This window comes from Falco biarmicus, chromosome 3 (genome assembly GCF_023638135.1).
Source record: "Falco biarmicus isolate bFalBia1 chromosome 3, bFalBia1.pri, whole genome shotgun sequence".
Lineage (NCBI taxonomy): Eukaryota > Metazoa > Chordata > Aves > Falconiformes > Falconidae > Falco > Falco biarmicus.
In genome coordinates this window covers 100,035,895-100,050,965 of record NC_079290.1, presented here as the reverse complement: position 1 = coordinate 100,050,965, position 15,071 = coordinate 100,035,895, and the positions used below count along the sequence as shown (strand labels likewise).

General features: G+C 38.6%; 1 protein-coding gene across 1 annotated transcript in view; it reads right to left on the bottom strand.

Annotated features, from left to right (window-relative positions):
* The window catches only part of CDKAL1 (CDK5 regulatory subunit associated protein 1 like 1), a 427,425-nt gene that overhangs the window by 232,689 nt on the left and 179,665 nt on the right, over window positions 1–15,071 (bottom strand). Inside the window, exon 9 of the mRNA XM_056332411.1 lies at window positions 502–605. Coding sequence (XP_056188386.1) covers window positions 502–605 — 104 coding nt within the window. The remainder of the gene's footprint in view (window positions 1–501; window positions 606–15,071) is intronic.

Sequence of the window (15,071 nt, the reverse complement as noted above, 5' to 3'; positions counted from 1 at the left end):
GTGACATTACAAATATCCTTAAAAAGTGATAAGCTTTGTACAGTTTTCAGAAACATCCCAGTACTCCTCCAGGAAATCCATTGCCAGAAAAAGCAACCTATCCTTAAACAGGGTTTTAAGAATCCTAGGGGAGGTTCAGAAATTCAGTTTTATTGTTGAGTGAAAAAGTTCTGTCTTCCCCCTTAAGAAACCAGAGACAGAGTAAAATGACTAAACACTAGTTTCGCCATCATCATGAAAAAATGCTTGCATGGAACTTCATTTGAGCAAGCCTAAAACCAAACTGAAATCCCCCTTATGGTAGGACTACACTTTGTAAGCAGTGGCACACACCATCACGAAGCACGGCTTTCTATCACAACGGCACCGCCAGACACAGTTATGACTATTAAGAACATCAATACCGTAATAGAGCCATATTGCGTCACGATCACTAACAGTGAAAATAAGACCTGGTCCACTTCAGAGGCTGAATTTTACGGTAGGCATAAAATTCCTTACCTTGAAAAGACTGTTTGGCTCTGTCCACTAGTTCTTCAATTGGGTAACTTGCTAGATCTCCTCTGGCATGCTTAGTTTTGCAGTAGGTACATGCATTGAGACACCTATTTAGAAAACAAAAATACTAAGTTTCTAGCCAATGAAGCCTCTATATGCACAGCCATGTTTATTAAGTATATATGAAAAAAATGAGCTTTTATATCTGAGCAGAAAATAGTAGTATTTGTTTCAAAAATCAATGAAGTAGTTTGAAAAGTGTTTTGACCTCCTACCTTCTTAAAAGTATCTTTCACATCTATATAAAAGGTTGAAAAAACAATCAGTGGAGACCACATACAAAATCCAAGAGTAGGAATTCACGTATTTTCAGAAAACTATAATGGGCTTAACAATTGTTCATTACTAAAGATGGATCTCCAGGCTTCCAATCCTGCTGTCACATAAAAAAAATCCAACCTGAACAAAGAAATAAAGGAAAAAAGTCCTGAAAAACTAAAAGTAGATTTTAAAAATACTGTGTATTCTTGAAAACACATTTGAGTTATTTTTTTCCTTCTTTCATTTGGTTTGTATAAACAAAACAAGTAACATAATGAAGACAGAATCACCAACCAGAAAGACAGCTTGGCACAAAAGATTGGGGAGCTAATGAAAAACTCCCGTAAGAAATTAAAGGAATATGTGAATGCTTTTAATTTACCTGACAATGTAGCAAAGGCAGACTAATTCAAAGTAAAAGAGTGGAATGATCAAAACAAAAACTACCACTCAGTGCGTATTTTTCCTGAATTAGCCTTTGGATCCTGGTAGTGCGATGAATGTAATAAGCAGAATGTTAAAAGCAGTCTGTTGCACTTTTTCCCCCCCTTCCCCCTTTTAAAGTTGATATTGTCCTACAGCTTTTTATAGGTTAAAGCACTTAAACCCCTAAAAAACCCACAAAACCAAAAATCCCCATTACAAATATCTGTCTTGTTCATGGTTACTAGAACATCTTAAATTCTGTCCATTTTCACAATAAAAAAGCCACAGCTTCAATATAGCAAAGCATTTTGGTGCCAGAAAAGGCTAACACTAAACTACAGGAGTGTTGCTATAGAACTTTCACAACATAATGAAAAGGCAAAGATAGTGCCTGGTGGGTTCTGAAATCACCAGCCTACACGACCCATGTTTACTACTTGGATTTATCCAGTCTTCCACTGCTGCGTCTGGCAGCTCTGTGACCTATTGCTTTGCAAGTTCTAAAGGTTTTCCTTCGCAGAGGTTGCCCTCAGACGTTTGTTGCACCTTGTTTGCACAAGCGGTGGATCAGGAAGCGCAGGACACTGCACAGCACGTGTACTCAGGTGCTCTCCTGCCCCGGACATCACCTTGGCCCTGAGACCTTCTCTACCAACAGAACCTTACTTTCTACCAGATAACATCTAGACAGTTTGTGATTCTCTCTGCTAGACTGGGTATGTATATTTATTTCCTGCATATCAGACCCAAGCATCAGATTTTAGTGTCCATTTTAGATCAGAAAACTAAAAGATACTGCTTAACCACAGCAATGAGACTGTTCTGTTAAGAACCAAAAACATATACGAAAAAAGCTGCCATTCAGTAAAATATACAATTGTTTATATAAAATAGAAAAAAAAACAAACCTATAATCTGAACCTTTACAACCTGCTCAAATAAGTGATTCATTCCCACTCAAAGACAAGTCACTCAGCAGACGTGAAGGCATTTTTACCTGTCTCCCCTCTCTTCTGCGAACCAAAAGCCTTTCATTTTGCAAGACCCAAAGCATGTTTAAAAAAGTAGCATTTGAAATTAAGAGAGTATAAGCAGATAATTGATCCATACTTCCTCTGTGTAACTTATTTAGCAACCTAAAATGTTTTCTACTCCACCACTGGCCATGGAAGGTACGCCACAGAGGGCCTTCCCTCACAGCCCAGGGGCATTCGGTTCTCTCCCTGCTTCCCATCTGTGACTCTTTCAAACTCCTACAATTCTCCCAGGGTTGTAAAGCATGGTTTTTTCATTTCTTTCCCCCCCCCCCCCCCTTTTGTTTCTTTTCTTGTTTTTGCATTTCTTTTATTTTTAAAGCACAACTCTCCATTCAACCTAACCCTTCATTTCGTAGCAGGCTCCTATCCAGCTATCCCACTGTCACACTCCTTCCCCTCTCCCATCGTTCACTAAGCTAAACCAGTTTTCTTCCACACAGCTACAAAAAAACAGCGTTATGGATTGGTGATGTATATTGCCGTGTCTCGCAGAGCACTGCTACACTTGCCTTTGGGAGCCTGGCCTGGTGGGTTGGTGGGGGCTAACAGCCAGATTTCCCCCCTCCAGTGGGACAGGGAGGAAGGGAACAAGGGAGCTCAGGGGTCTAGAGAGGTGAGGAGATCGCGTCCAACTACTGGCATGGGCAAAACAGACTCAATTCAGGGAAAGCTAACTTATCGCCAACGAAAATAAAAACTTAATTCTAAATTCAGGCAGTGGGAAACAAAGATACCAACATTCATTTGATCAAAGCTTTTCTTCTCTTTTTTTTTTTTCCCCAAGGCTTAGCTTCACTCCAGTCTTCTACGCACATCCCACCCCAGCCAGCCAGCACCAGCCTCTCCCCCCAGAGGCCCCTCCAGCACCCCACACGGGTCTGCAAAGCGCTAAAAAACAATGCTGGGGTGGCAAAATACTGCAAGCAAACCCCTGAACCTTGAGAAGGCACCTCACAGGCGATCCAGTCAAAGCCCACGTTACTTACCGGCCAGCTCGTAAGATCACGAATGCAAGATATGCTGCACCTGCTGAGGGGCACAGCCAGAGCGATAAAAGCCACCATTCACCACAGCTCTTCCAGCTGTGCAGATGGAAACCCTACAGCATCTCGATAGCCACGATCATGAGAAGGGAGTAAAGAAAAATAATTACCTGTCGTACATAGGCTGATCCACAGATTCTGGTTTGCACGCTTTTTGGGTGTTGGGTTTTGTTCCGAAATGGGTTTTGCTGGTTTGTTGTATTTTATTTTTTTTTAATTTTGCTTTCATTTCAAGGAAACAAAATCAGTTTCATAGCAGACATGCCTGCCCCCTTAAAACCAACACACAAAGGTGTGCTTGACATTGATGATATCTGTACTAGTCTTTGTTTCCTCCAAAGAAAGTAACATTACCAGCTATTTTGCCAATCTTCTCAGGTCATCAAGAAGAGATTTAACTTGCAACAATCCTGCCTCATGACCCCAAGGTTACTTGAACAGCATCCCTTTTACCCAGAAACAACAATTTTGTCAGCCATCAGTAACAAAGGGATGCATCAAGATTTTATATCTTGGGATGAAGTAAATTTATTAAACTCAAATTTAAGCTAGGATTTGGGAAGAAAAAAAAACCGCAAACATACCACCAACAACTTTGCTATTTTACTCCCATTTGCAAAAAGTGACTTACTACAAATCTGGTGTAAAAGTGAGTTTCAATGAAAAGTTGTTTACCAATTTTTTGTCATCTTGAACTGTAACCTTGCATGAAAACGATGCTTTTTGTGGGCTTGTCTTCAAGAAGTGCCACTTCATCATAAGACTGATAAAAATTATACTTTTGGTATTTAAAACAAACTTCTAAATTCATTCCTATGTAATAGATCTAAATAGAGCCAAAATCTAAACTGGTATTGAGGTACAGTTAAAAGGATTATTTATGCTATTTACATAGAAATTTTCATTTCATAAAAGTCCATGTATAGTTTATTTACAAAAAATACCTCTTCCTCTTTCTCTTTATAATTTATGCATAAATCATACGTATTTCTCACTATGTATTTTTCTCTGACTTTAGGTGATGGTATTTGAAAAGCTCTACAGCAACAGTACTAAATACTAGGAGTATTAAGTACTATGGAACAGTACTAAATACTCAAATTATTCATCTCCAGACCATGAGGATAAGTCTTATCTCTTCCATCAATGTTCTTTTCCTACAAGGACTAGTTTCTAGTAAATTTGTTTGTCCTGCATTTTCAGAGTTGCTTCCTGGGCAAATATTCTTTAAACGAAGACCTGGGCTACCTGAAAAAATACGTTAACAGCAGTTTCTCTCTGGTAGTGCAGTTACCTTGGTCACAAAGAGATAATGGAAATGTGTAGCAAGAAGCACACAGAAGGGGAAGTTATTCTTAAAATATTCACAGTATTACATGGGACTGTTTCTAAGAACTTTTTACTATGGTCTTTAAGTACTTCAGAGGGTTTCTTGATTTATTTTGGGGCAAGAGTTGAAAGTTGGGATTTGGAGACATACTTTTTTCAAGTTTGCTGCCAATTAACTTATTCCTAGTCTAAAATAAAAATATTGTGGAATACCTAAGTAATTCAGTTTTTCTTTTCTTTCCTTTGTTTGTTTGTGTTTGTTGGGGTTTTTTTGTTTTGTACTTAAAGAGATTATATAACAAAACCAAAATGAGACAGACTTTGATGTAACATAGAAAAGGATTAATGTTAGAAAGCAAACAAAAAAAGCCAAAACTTTTAAATCCTATTGGTACCATATTTGCTATTTCCAACCCCGGGAAAAAAATAATTTTTTGGGCTACAGCTGACCAACAAAAGGATGCAGATTTCAAATACTTGTAAAAATGCTGAACTAACCACTTTTCACAGATTTGAGAATTACCTACTCTTGAACACACAAATTTAAACCAAACCATAACTATAATGAAGTATCTGTAGTGTTTTTTTGCCTTAGTAAGCCAGCCTTCCACTCCAAGTTTCCAGCATAACAAATTATTCATACGTTCATGCTGCCACATACTCAGACCACAATCAAGTGGAAAAAGTCTGTTGGGAACTCTGAGAATCTGAGCATTGCCTTTTACTAAGTGGCATGCACCAGCAAGTGGATCCTCTGAAACCAGCCCAGTAGGTAAAGCTCCTTAAAAACCAGTCTTTATCACAGCTGAAGCTTAAATATGCAGCACTAAAAAGGCAGCACGCTAGTAGCCGCAGAAGAGAATTTGCTTTGTTTTAAACTGGAAGCCTTCTTCAAGCATCTAAAGTTGCATATGTCAGTTTGCATTAATACAGGTCAAAGCTTTTTTGCACAAATTACAGACATTTGTAGAAACAATTATTAATGGTCATTACGTTTGTAATTACCAACATGTTTTGGATAAATTTTTGAGTGATTCCAGAACAAAAAACACAAAGTCCTGGTTTTCCAACATACTAAACCAATTAAGATACTTTGAATTATTAACCTTTTGCTTTGAATTATTAACCTTTAATCAGTTATGTGCCCAATACACAGGATTATTTCACAACAAGGTAAAATATTATCCACAGGTAAATTACTACCATGTGGCTAATTAAAAACTTTCTGAACATGTTACCAAACTGAACGTCATCAACATTTTGGTCAAGTGCCTGATATTTTGTTGTAGACAGAGGAAACAGTGGTCTTCACATTGTCTAGCTAGTATGTGCTCATGTTGTGCATTAGATTAAGCAGACTCTTCATTTTCAAAACAGTAATATTCCTCATAACACACACACATTTAACATGAAAGGCTACCCCTTACAGATGGAACTAATTATGAGTAAGAATACTTATGACACAGCAGACAAACACAGACTTTCCTTCAGTGGGACTAATCAGTGGATTTCAGCAGCAGATGAGAATGAGAGCAGAGACATGACGAGCAAAATCCTGGTTCCTCTTAATGGGACTCATGCCACTAAGTTTAGCAGAGACAGGATCCTACCCTCAGATATGAAAAGTGTAGAACATCTTTCATTCAAAGCTCAGAAAACAACTCAATTACGTACTGCGATACACCATTAGTGTGCTACTCACTCACACTGAACGTGATTGACCCAGACCAGACATCTGCGAGCAAGATGGGAGAGCTGAATAGCTGCTCCAGTGTCATATGACAGAACATCCCGGCTGCTCTGCAGGTGGTTACTTTGGGGCAAGGGGCGTGGTATTACCCCCTTTCCTGAATAATCCAGTAAATTCTTGCTTGGTATCAACCTAATGCGCTGGCAGGGAAAAAAAACCCAAACCACCAACCAAAAATAAAACAAAACAAAACCACCCCACCCACTGCCAGAAAAAAAAACCAAAACACCTCAACTAAATCCCAATCCTAAGGTGGTCTTCTCCCAAATTAGAAATTTGCAGAAATAAAGTAAAAAGCCATTAATCACAATTTAGTCCAAACACTAATATTTGCCCTTAACGAGATCTGACTAATCAGAAATTCAAGATTTTATGAAGTCTGCCCTATTAAAAAAAAAAAAATAATAATTCTGACAGTAGCATAATGTCCCTAACATCACTGGAACATCACATCAGTACAAATATAGAAAGACTGCTCATCACAGTCACCCGCACCATCTCCCGGCACCTACCATCAGACTTCCTTAGAAGGGCTCAATAATTCCAGCCCAAGAATATATTGTATTATTAAACTGTGGTTTTCCTGAGAAGGGAGCAAGATTTGCCTCTTTCAAAAGACAGTTTACAGAAGAGATTTAGGCTTTTTAAAGATAGAAACTCTATCAAATGTAATTTTGATAAAAATGCTCTGTAGTGTGAGTAACGAGAAACCTTCCCTTTGCAGGCTTGACTGAGCAAAAGGAATACCAGAAACGGAGACTCCCAGCAGATGAAAAAGAGATGGATACTAGTCACAACTTAATAAACAAGAGCTAGTAGAATTCTACAAGTATTCTTCTCTTTAGGATACAAAGTTTTATGAACCTAACAAAAGCATTTATGCCATAAATATAGTTAAATTTCATACTACATTTATAGAGTTAAATGCCATGAATATTTCTTAGTATTTTACTTCTATAAATGCTACTTTGTCCTTTGAAAATTTCTAAACTTCATCAAACTTAACTGCAATGGATCAGGAAAAAAAGTAGTTCACAGAAAACAAACAAACAAACAAACGAACAACACAACAAACCCAAAACAAACCATGTCTAATATGCTTGACTTGTCTTCAGGAAAACGTTCTTTTGCTTGAAGTTTGCGTATTTTACAACAAAGCTTCTCAACCCTCTATGACAGGGAAGATAACTTCCTGTAAAAAACTGGGACATGGGAGGTTGTTTTCACTTTAAAAAGATTCAGGATTTTAAATACTTTTGAAACAGTGGCAAGCTATTTCTCATCAAGGCTAATTAGTCTAAGCAGCAAACCACATTATTACACAAATGTTGTTTCTAGCATCCCAGCTTGTTCAGAGGAAGCTTGGACACCAGCCACAGGGGCTATGCTACACAGATGCACTCAATGTTACAACACCTTCTATATGATAAAAACAGGACTTGGCTGAAATTACCTTTGTAGCCATCCATTTCAGAAACTATTTTTAATAGAATAAACACATTAGATATATCTATATAAAATAGAATATAATTAAATTCTATTAAAATTTAGAAACTGTTCTTACAGTGCAATGCCACCTTAAAAGAAAAAACCCTTCCAAAACGTTTTAGAAGAAAATAGGATGACCTTTGAAGAAACACTACACAACAGCGTATGGGTCTGCACACATTTTTCTCAAAGTAGGACGCAACTCTGGGATGCTATTTTTTAATTCTGCAACCCATTCCAGGCTCAGCAAAATGGGAACAAAGTGCATTATATTTTTCTTCTTCTGAAGACCTTTAATGCCAGTGTTTTATTTGGTAATGTCTCTGTAGTTACCAGTGACTAGTAAGTAGTAGTTACTATCAAAAGGAATTTGGAGAGAAGGCAGCTCAGTTAGTGTGATAAGCTATAATATGATTTAATGTTGTACTTCAAATATTTGCATTTTGTGAAACTGAATTCCTACAGTCAAGTGCAGGTGATTCAAAGGTCACAGCCAGGTAGTTATACCATCACACATTCAACTTGCTCACTTTAAGGCCAATGATTTAACATCAGCAAAATCAAGTGCATCAATGGCACTTTTTAGTGTTTGTCTAAAGTACTTCTTGATTAATTACTCTGCCCATACAGTTCTGCAATTGTTTGAATTAATTCATTCGGGCATTCTAAATTGATAATACAAGGTAAAACGTTCCCTTGCTAAGCTGCATACATCTGTTTTCCACACCCTGACCCAAAATGGTGCGTTGCTAGATGCTTGCTGGAAAGTGCAATAATTCTTTTCCCTGCAGTTCAAACTAAAGCTCAGTGATTCACAGAGACATAAATTATTTTAGAAGCATTTCCAAACAGCTGCTTGGTTATGCAGACCACAGCTTTGGGGGCAGATCATGACAGTCATTAATATCAAAAAAGTGACTCAGCTGAAATAGCACAGGTAAGATCAATTTGCTTCCGCTGTTGCACAGAGCAGAAAATGCCACAGCATTGTGACTACAAGCAATCAATTCTTTCAACACTACATAAAGAGCAACAATATTTCAAAGACAATGATTCCTGGTCTTGTCAAATTGCAGTAATGAAGATGGTAGAAATAAAGAGTTATGACAGAAAAAACTTTAGATAGAAACGCCACTTTCACAGAAATCCGCTCACAGCTAATCCCAGAGACACAGTGGCACAGTACCCCAACATCACTATCTCAGCAGGCGTAAGCAACCGTTACTCTCAGATCCCCCCTAAGGAACAGCAGTAATTGAAAAATTACCTCTGAGGACAGGATTCTTGGACACTAGCTTTTATTTATAAAGTTTTAGAGAGCTGTGACTTCACAAATGCCTTAGTATTTAAAGCATCAAATAGTATAATTCTATTTAAAAAATTCTACTGGGGGCAGATGACTTGACATAACTTACCCAGAACGCGCTACAAAGCCTAACTGGGTTAGTAATGAACAATTTCTTAGGCTTTAAAAAATTCAGCTTTTAAAGTTTAACAAAATACTATGGATTAAATTAAAACTGTGATTTCTGCATAAGCAGGGTGGGGAGGCCATGGGCACATTCAAAGTTCTGTTTCAGGAATGAGGCATCTCTGCAGGCATCCCTGAGTGGAAGGAAAAGGATACGGGGAGTCAAGTGTCCTTCTCTAAGCAATCCACTTCCTTTACCATGCATCTTCACAACGTTAGCAACTCCTGAATCACACACACAGAAAACATGGTTGAAAAGTAGACCACTGCCTGTGATAAGAGCTATTGTTTTTGTTTCCTGAATGGCTTTTGGGACAGACCCTTTTAGAGTGGTGAAATCTCACAGGAAACATTAGGTTGCAGTTAATTCTGTAACGCACAGCAGGTACCACAAGCTTCTTGGGATAAAAGGTATTGTTTTTGTACTGGTCAAAACATCCTGAGGGGGGAGGGGGGGGAAACTTACATTTCAGCAGCACTGGAACTACCAGGCTTAATTTAGAATTTATCTGAGATTGCCATCAGACCAATTTCCAAAAAAGTATTTGTAAAATGTCTGTGGGAAAGTGGATCTGAATTGTCTGGGTAAAATAATGGAAATAAGTGCATAATAAAAACAAACTCACCATTTATAATCTAGAAAGCATCCCTTCCCAATGACTCTGTCTACACAAAGCTTTCTGCCCCAAAACATCCTACTGGTTGTGGCAGCATAGAAATGTTAAAAGCTCCGATGTGGACAAGGATCTAAGCATTATCTACAATTAACACTACGTTGTTGCTCTTAAATGTCATCTCTGTCTTGTGATAAATCACTTAGCCTTGCTGAAAAAAAATACGTATATGTGCAGCAGTAGAGACAGACATACATGCTTCAAGTACATATTCTTTGTCAACTTAAAATGAAAGAAGACCACACATTTCATCATAATTGCCCAATCCTAAATCTGTCTGAGATTTTCCAAGCAATGTAAGGGACCGATTTACACAGTTACATCTTGTAAGAATCCAGTGACTGATTTCTTTTAAAAATAGAAATTTAAACCAGAGGCCTTATGTTTGCCTTTAAGAGTCTCCAAGGGGATTTTCAAAAGCAAATTAATCCCCTTTGCGCAGTTATAGAGCTGAGTCAGATTATCTTCTTGGACATATCTTCCTTACTGCCCAAGTACCTCTTAAAGAAAATGCAAGTTAAGGAACTTACTTTTGAATAATTAGGGAAACTAACATTTATGAATTATTTTATTTTCACTATAGTGTTATTGTTTAAATAGATTTAAATGTGTTTTGCAGAATTTAAAAGCATAGTGACATTGCAGAAAAGCAGGAAGCAGTAGCCTTTTGATACTAATGATCCTCAACTTCTCCATCTGCTTTACTTCTCTAAAAATCTCCCCTTCTAATGATTCCTCAGCTCTTTTCTTCTATTTTACTTTTTTTCCCTGCCATTTTCTTAACTTTTTCCTGTTGCCTTCCATTCAGTGACCATTATGCTTGTAACTCTCCCGCAGTGTCCTCATGTCCCAGTGACTGGAACGGGCTGACTTTCTTCCAAGCTAGTTGGCCGGTGTTTGTATGCTTTGATTTCCTCTTTAACCACTCAAGTCTGTGGTGAGTCTGAAACTTTTCCAGTTCAACTGCTGCCAGCTCTGACAGAAACCATAACTTGCTAGCTTTTTTTTTTCCTCCTTTAATTAAAGCACAGACAACTAGTTTTTATCTGGTTAGACAAGTTTATGAAAATTATCCTTTTTTTTTTTTTTAGTCAACTCCATTGCAACTCGTATAGTTATGATCAGTTACTTAAACGAAAATCAGAAAGACCGTAACTAAAAGCACTTAATGCACAAATCAGAGCATTAAAACCAGGCCACAGAACCCCTTGGGGATTCAGCATCTGAACAGCCTTCTAGACATACAGGCTGGAAAATATGCAAGAGGCAGCTCCAGTCATCAAAAGCAAGCCTTAACAATAAAAAGGAATGGACAGACAAAACACGAAGTAGCTCAGCAATTCAGTTGTTTACAAGCCTTAGTCAACACTTTAATGGAAGTTTCTTCATATTTCCACAGCTACAACATTATCTTTGCAATGGCTGACTTGAAACAGGTTTTCAACTTGAACAAAAGACCCAACCACCTGGATGATGGGGAATTGCCCCGGGCCGGGACTGCTGAGCAGACCAAGCCAGCCCCGCAAGGAGCAGTACCAATTTGGCCAGGAAGCAGCACCCAACAGCTTCCCTGCAAAATGCTTTCACAAATAAGGTTGATGACATTATACTACAAGCTGTTTCTTTGCTTTTATAAACACAGGTTAAAATGACATTTTCCTGGTGAGGCTGAGCTGTCTGAAGAAAAGGACATGGCCTGACCTTGCCTTCTGCAAAAGGGTGACTGACCCCGTGGGAAGGAGGGGCTGGGGATCTCTTATACCTTGACCTTACACAGCCCTTTCTCACAGTCTCCCCCAGAACCCTTAAAGCAAACTGCTGCGATACAGACTGAGTAAGTGGACAATGAGGTAGGTTAAAAACTGGCTGGACTGCTGGGCGGTGGTCGGCAGTGCAAAGTCTAACTGGTGGTTGGTTACCACCGGTGTTCCTCAGGAACTGGTGCTGGAGCCACCATTACTCCCTGACTTTATTAGTGACACGGGTGAGGGGATGTAATGCCTCTGCAGCAAATCCCAAGCTGGAGGAGGGGGGAACAGTTTACATGCTAGAGGGCAGGGTTGCGATTCAGAGGGATATCAACAGCTTGGAGAAACAGGATAATAGGAACCTCATGACGTCCCGCAACAGCACGTAAGCAGCCCTACATCTAGGCTAGAGCAAGCCCAGGCGGGGAGGGAACCGACTGGCTAGAAAGCAGCTCTGCAGTTAAGGACTTTGGGGTCCAGGTGGGCAACAAACTGACCATGAGTCTTCATCATTAAGAAGGTCAAACACACTGTACTGTGTAACTGGACTGTACTCTCAGGAATGAAACCAACAGATTGAAACTATTAAATGTGCCTCCTGTTCGGTGCTTGTGAGACTGCATCTGTAGTTCTGTGCCCAGTTTTGAGCTCCCTGGAACAAGGCAGACATTGACATAAAGTAGCCAACAAGATAATTAAGGAGCTCAGGCACATGGCACGCAGGGAGAGGCTGAGAGAACTGGCTTACTCATTGTTAGGATGCGGAGATCTTACTGATGTCTACAAACAGCTGATGGGAGCACAAGTGCAGACACAGGCAGGCTGTTCTTGGAGGTTCAGGGTCACAGGATTAGAAGCCATAGACGCAAGTTGTAATATAGAAAACTGTGATTAGACTGAAGAAAGTATTTTACCAAAACGATTGTCAAGTACTGGAACAGGCTGCACCACAGCTGATCCCATCTCTGAGATGCTGGAACCCAGAAAGAACACTATTCCTTTCTAGAGCATAAAGACTTGCTCTGCTCCAGGACTATTTGTGTCTACATGGATGAGTGTGCGCACACATGTGTAAGACACGCACACGAGAAGCACAGCATGCTTCCAACACCACAGGAAGCTTAGATTCAACTACAGAGGTAAGAAAAGCTAGAAGATGAGAAATTAATGCAGAGAAGGACCAAGTCTGGCCTGTACAAGGAGAACCAGAGCAGAACACTAAATGAAAGTTACCACAAACAGTATCAACATTTAATAATTTTCATTCCATTTGCTACCAAATACATTTAGAGTGTGATACTAATGTGATACTTACACACTGTCTGTAAGTAGACCACAGCACTCTGAAGGCTCACATTAACAGAGAAACAAGTATGACAGATATTTTAGAGCAGACAGTCATGAACAAAATATTCCCAAACATGCCACTAGAGCTACAGTCAGCCATGAATTCACAGGGAAAAAAATAAAAAAAAAAAAAAAGAAAAAAATTAGAACACTGATTTTAGAGATAACAACAGAAATAATCAGTTCTGTGCAAATTAGGTGTCCACTTCATCATGTTCCTCCACAGGATGAAAGAATACAGGGAAGGGGCACTGTACCCACACACTGGACATGGAGAAGGTGGGTGTATGGGGGTTCTTTCATGTCCATGGAGTTGTAAACTGCCATTTGAAATTGCACTTTGTTTCCTGCCCTCCTCCACCGTTGTGCAACATTAATCCATGTGAGTTTAAGCTTTATATAGAGTCATACAGACAGTAACTGTGACAAAACTGTAATTTATTTGGAGTGGAATATACTGGTGCTTCTTCATATTCCTTCGAAATGTTCAAATCAACCCAAACTGTAAACAAGTCTTACCGAAATAAGGTGACAATTGTCAGTTTTGTTATGAGTTACCTGGCTCCATTTAAACTTGTGAATTCACTTAACTTGAATTTTCCTAAGAATCCTACAGTCTTTTGCACACACACCTTTATCACATGTAAAAGAAGCTGAGGGGAAAAAAACCCTGAACATACCATATAAACAACCAAGAAAAGCCCTTGATGAGCAGATGTGCGATAAGCTGTCATGTGTGCTCATGTCTAAGGCAGTTTGTATAAACTATAGAATCCAAGTCTCTGGCCTGACTAGACTCATTGCAGATAGGTCTCTTTTTATGTTTTGCTTTTCAGAAGAGCATTATTCCCCTTGGAAAATAAAGCCATTCAGCTGATCTAGACTAACATAAAAAAGCCAAAGTGTTTATTGAGTATTTATGGTATTACTTTCACAATTTCATGTCAAAAGGGACCAGGACTTTTACCCACATATTGATTGCATAAGAAAATAATTCAATATACACTAGTGAACAATATTCATAAAATATTCAACACAAACCTAAGATAAACCCTAGATACTCCTAAAGAAAGAATAGCAGGAGGACAGCAGACAGAGTTCTAAGTGGAGTTAGGTATAGCAATATTACCTTTGTAAGATAATAATTAGCAGCAAGTGCTTTTTAAAGGAATATACATAAATCAGGTACCTATCGCTTTGCCAAGAATATCTTCCCATATAAGTCTTGTAAATGTTATGTATTAAATTCATTTTATTAAAATCATAAAAAATACCAAGTCTTATTCTTACTTACTCTGAAGAAGTAAGAATCGTAAACTGGACCAATCTATGCAGCTGGATATGCTAAAAGCGAAATGGCTTTGTAATAAACACAAACACCCAGGACAATCGAAACAAAGGCAAAGAAACAAAACCAGTTAGCATTGAAAAACCTCATTCCTAGTATTTTAATAGTTGTCAGACAGAGCAAATCTTACTCTGTCATAAAGATGCATTTCTGCTTGCACCAATACACAGCAAACACACAGGTCTACTTTGGCTGTTGTGTTTCAGCACCGTTTTCGTATGACATACCAAAGAGTACTGCAGCTTATGCATCACTTCACAGCAAGACTATCCTTATTTTTGTAGAATTTGAAATTCATTTGGCAGGTTGAGGGCACTTCTCCAACCACAAATATTTTTGGAACTTTTTTTGAACAATGTATGTTCAAACAGAATTTTTTCAGCTACAAGTCCTAAGAAAAAAATCATACTTAAAATGTGCTTCTGTTACTCATATGAGTATACAATTAATGCAGGTTATTTCAACCAGCCATTCTGCCCCCACAATAGGTGGCATTTTTGATACTTAAGACAGTTTAGCTACAGGTTGTGTTTAAATTAACTACATTTCAAGAACAAGTGACAAGAAAGTGAACGCTAATCCACAGCTATC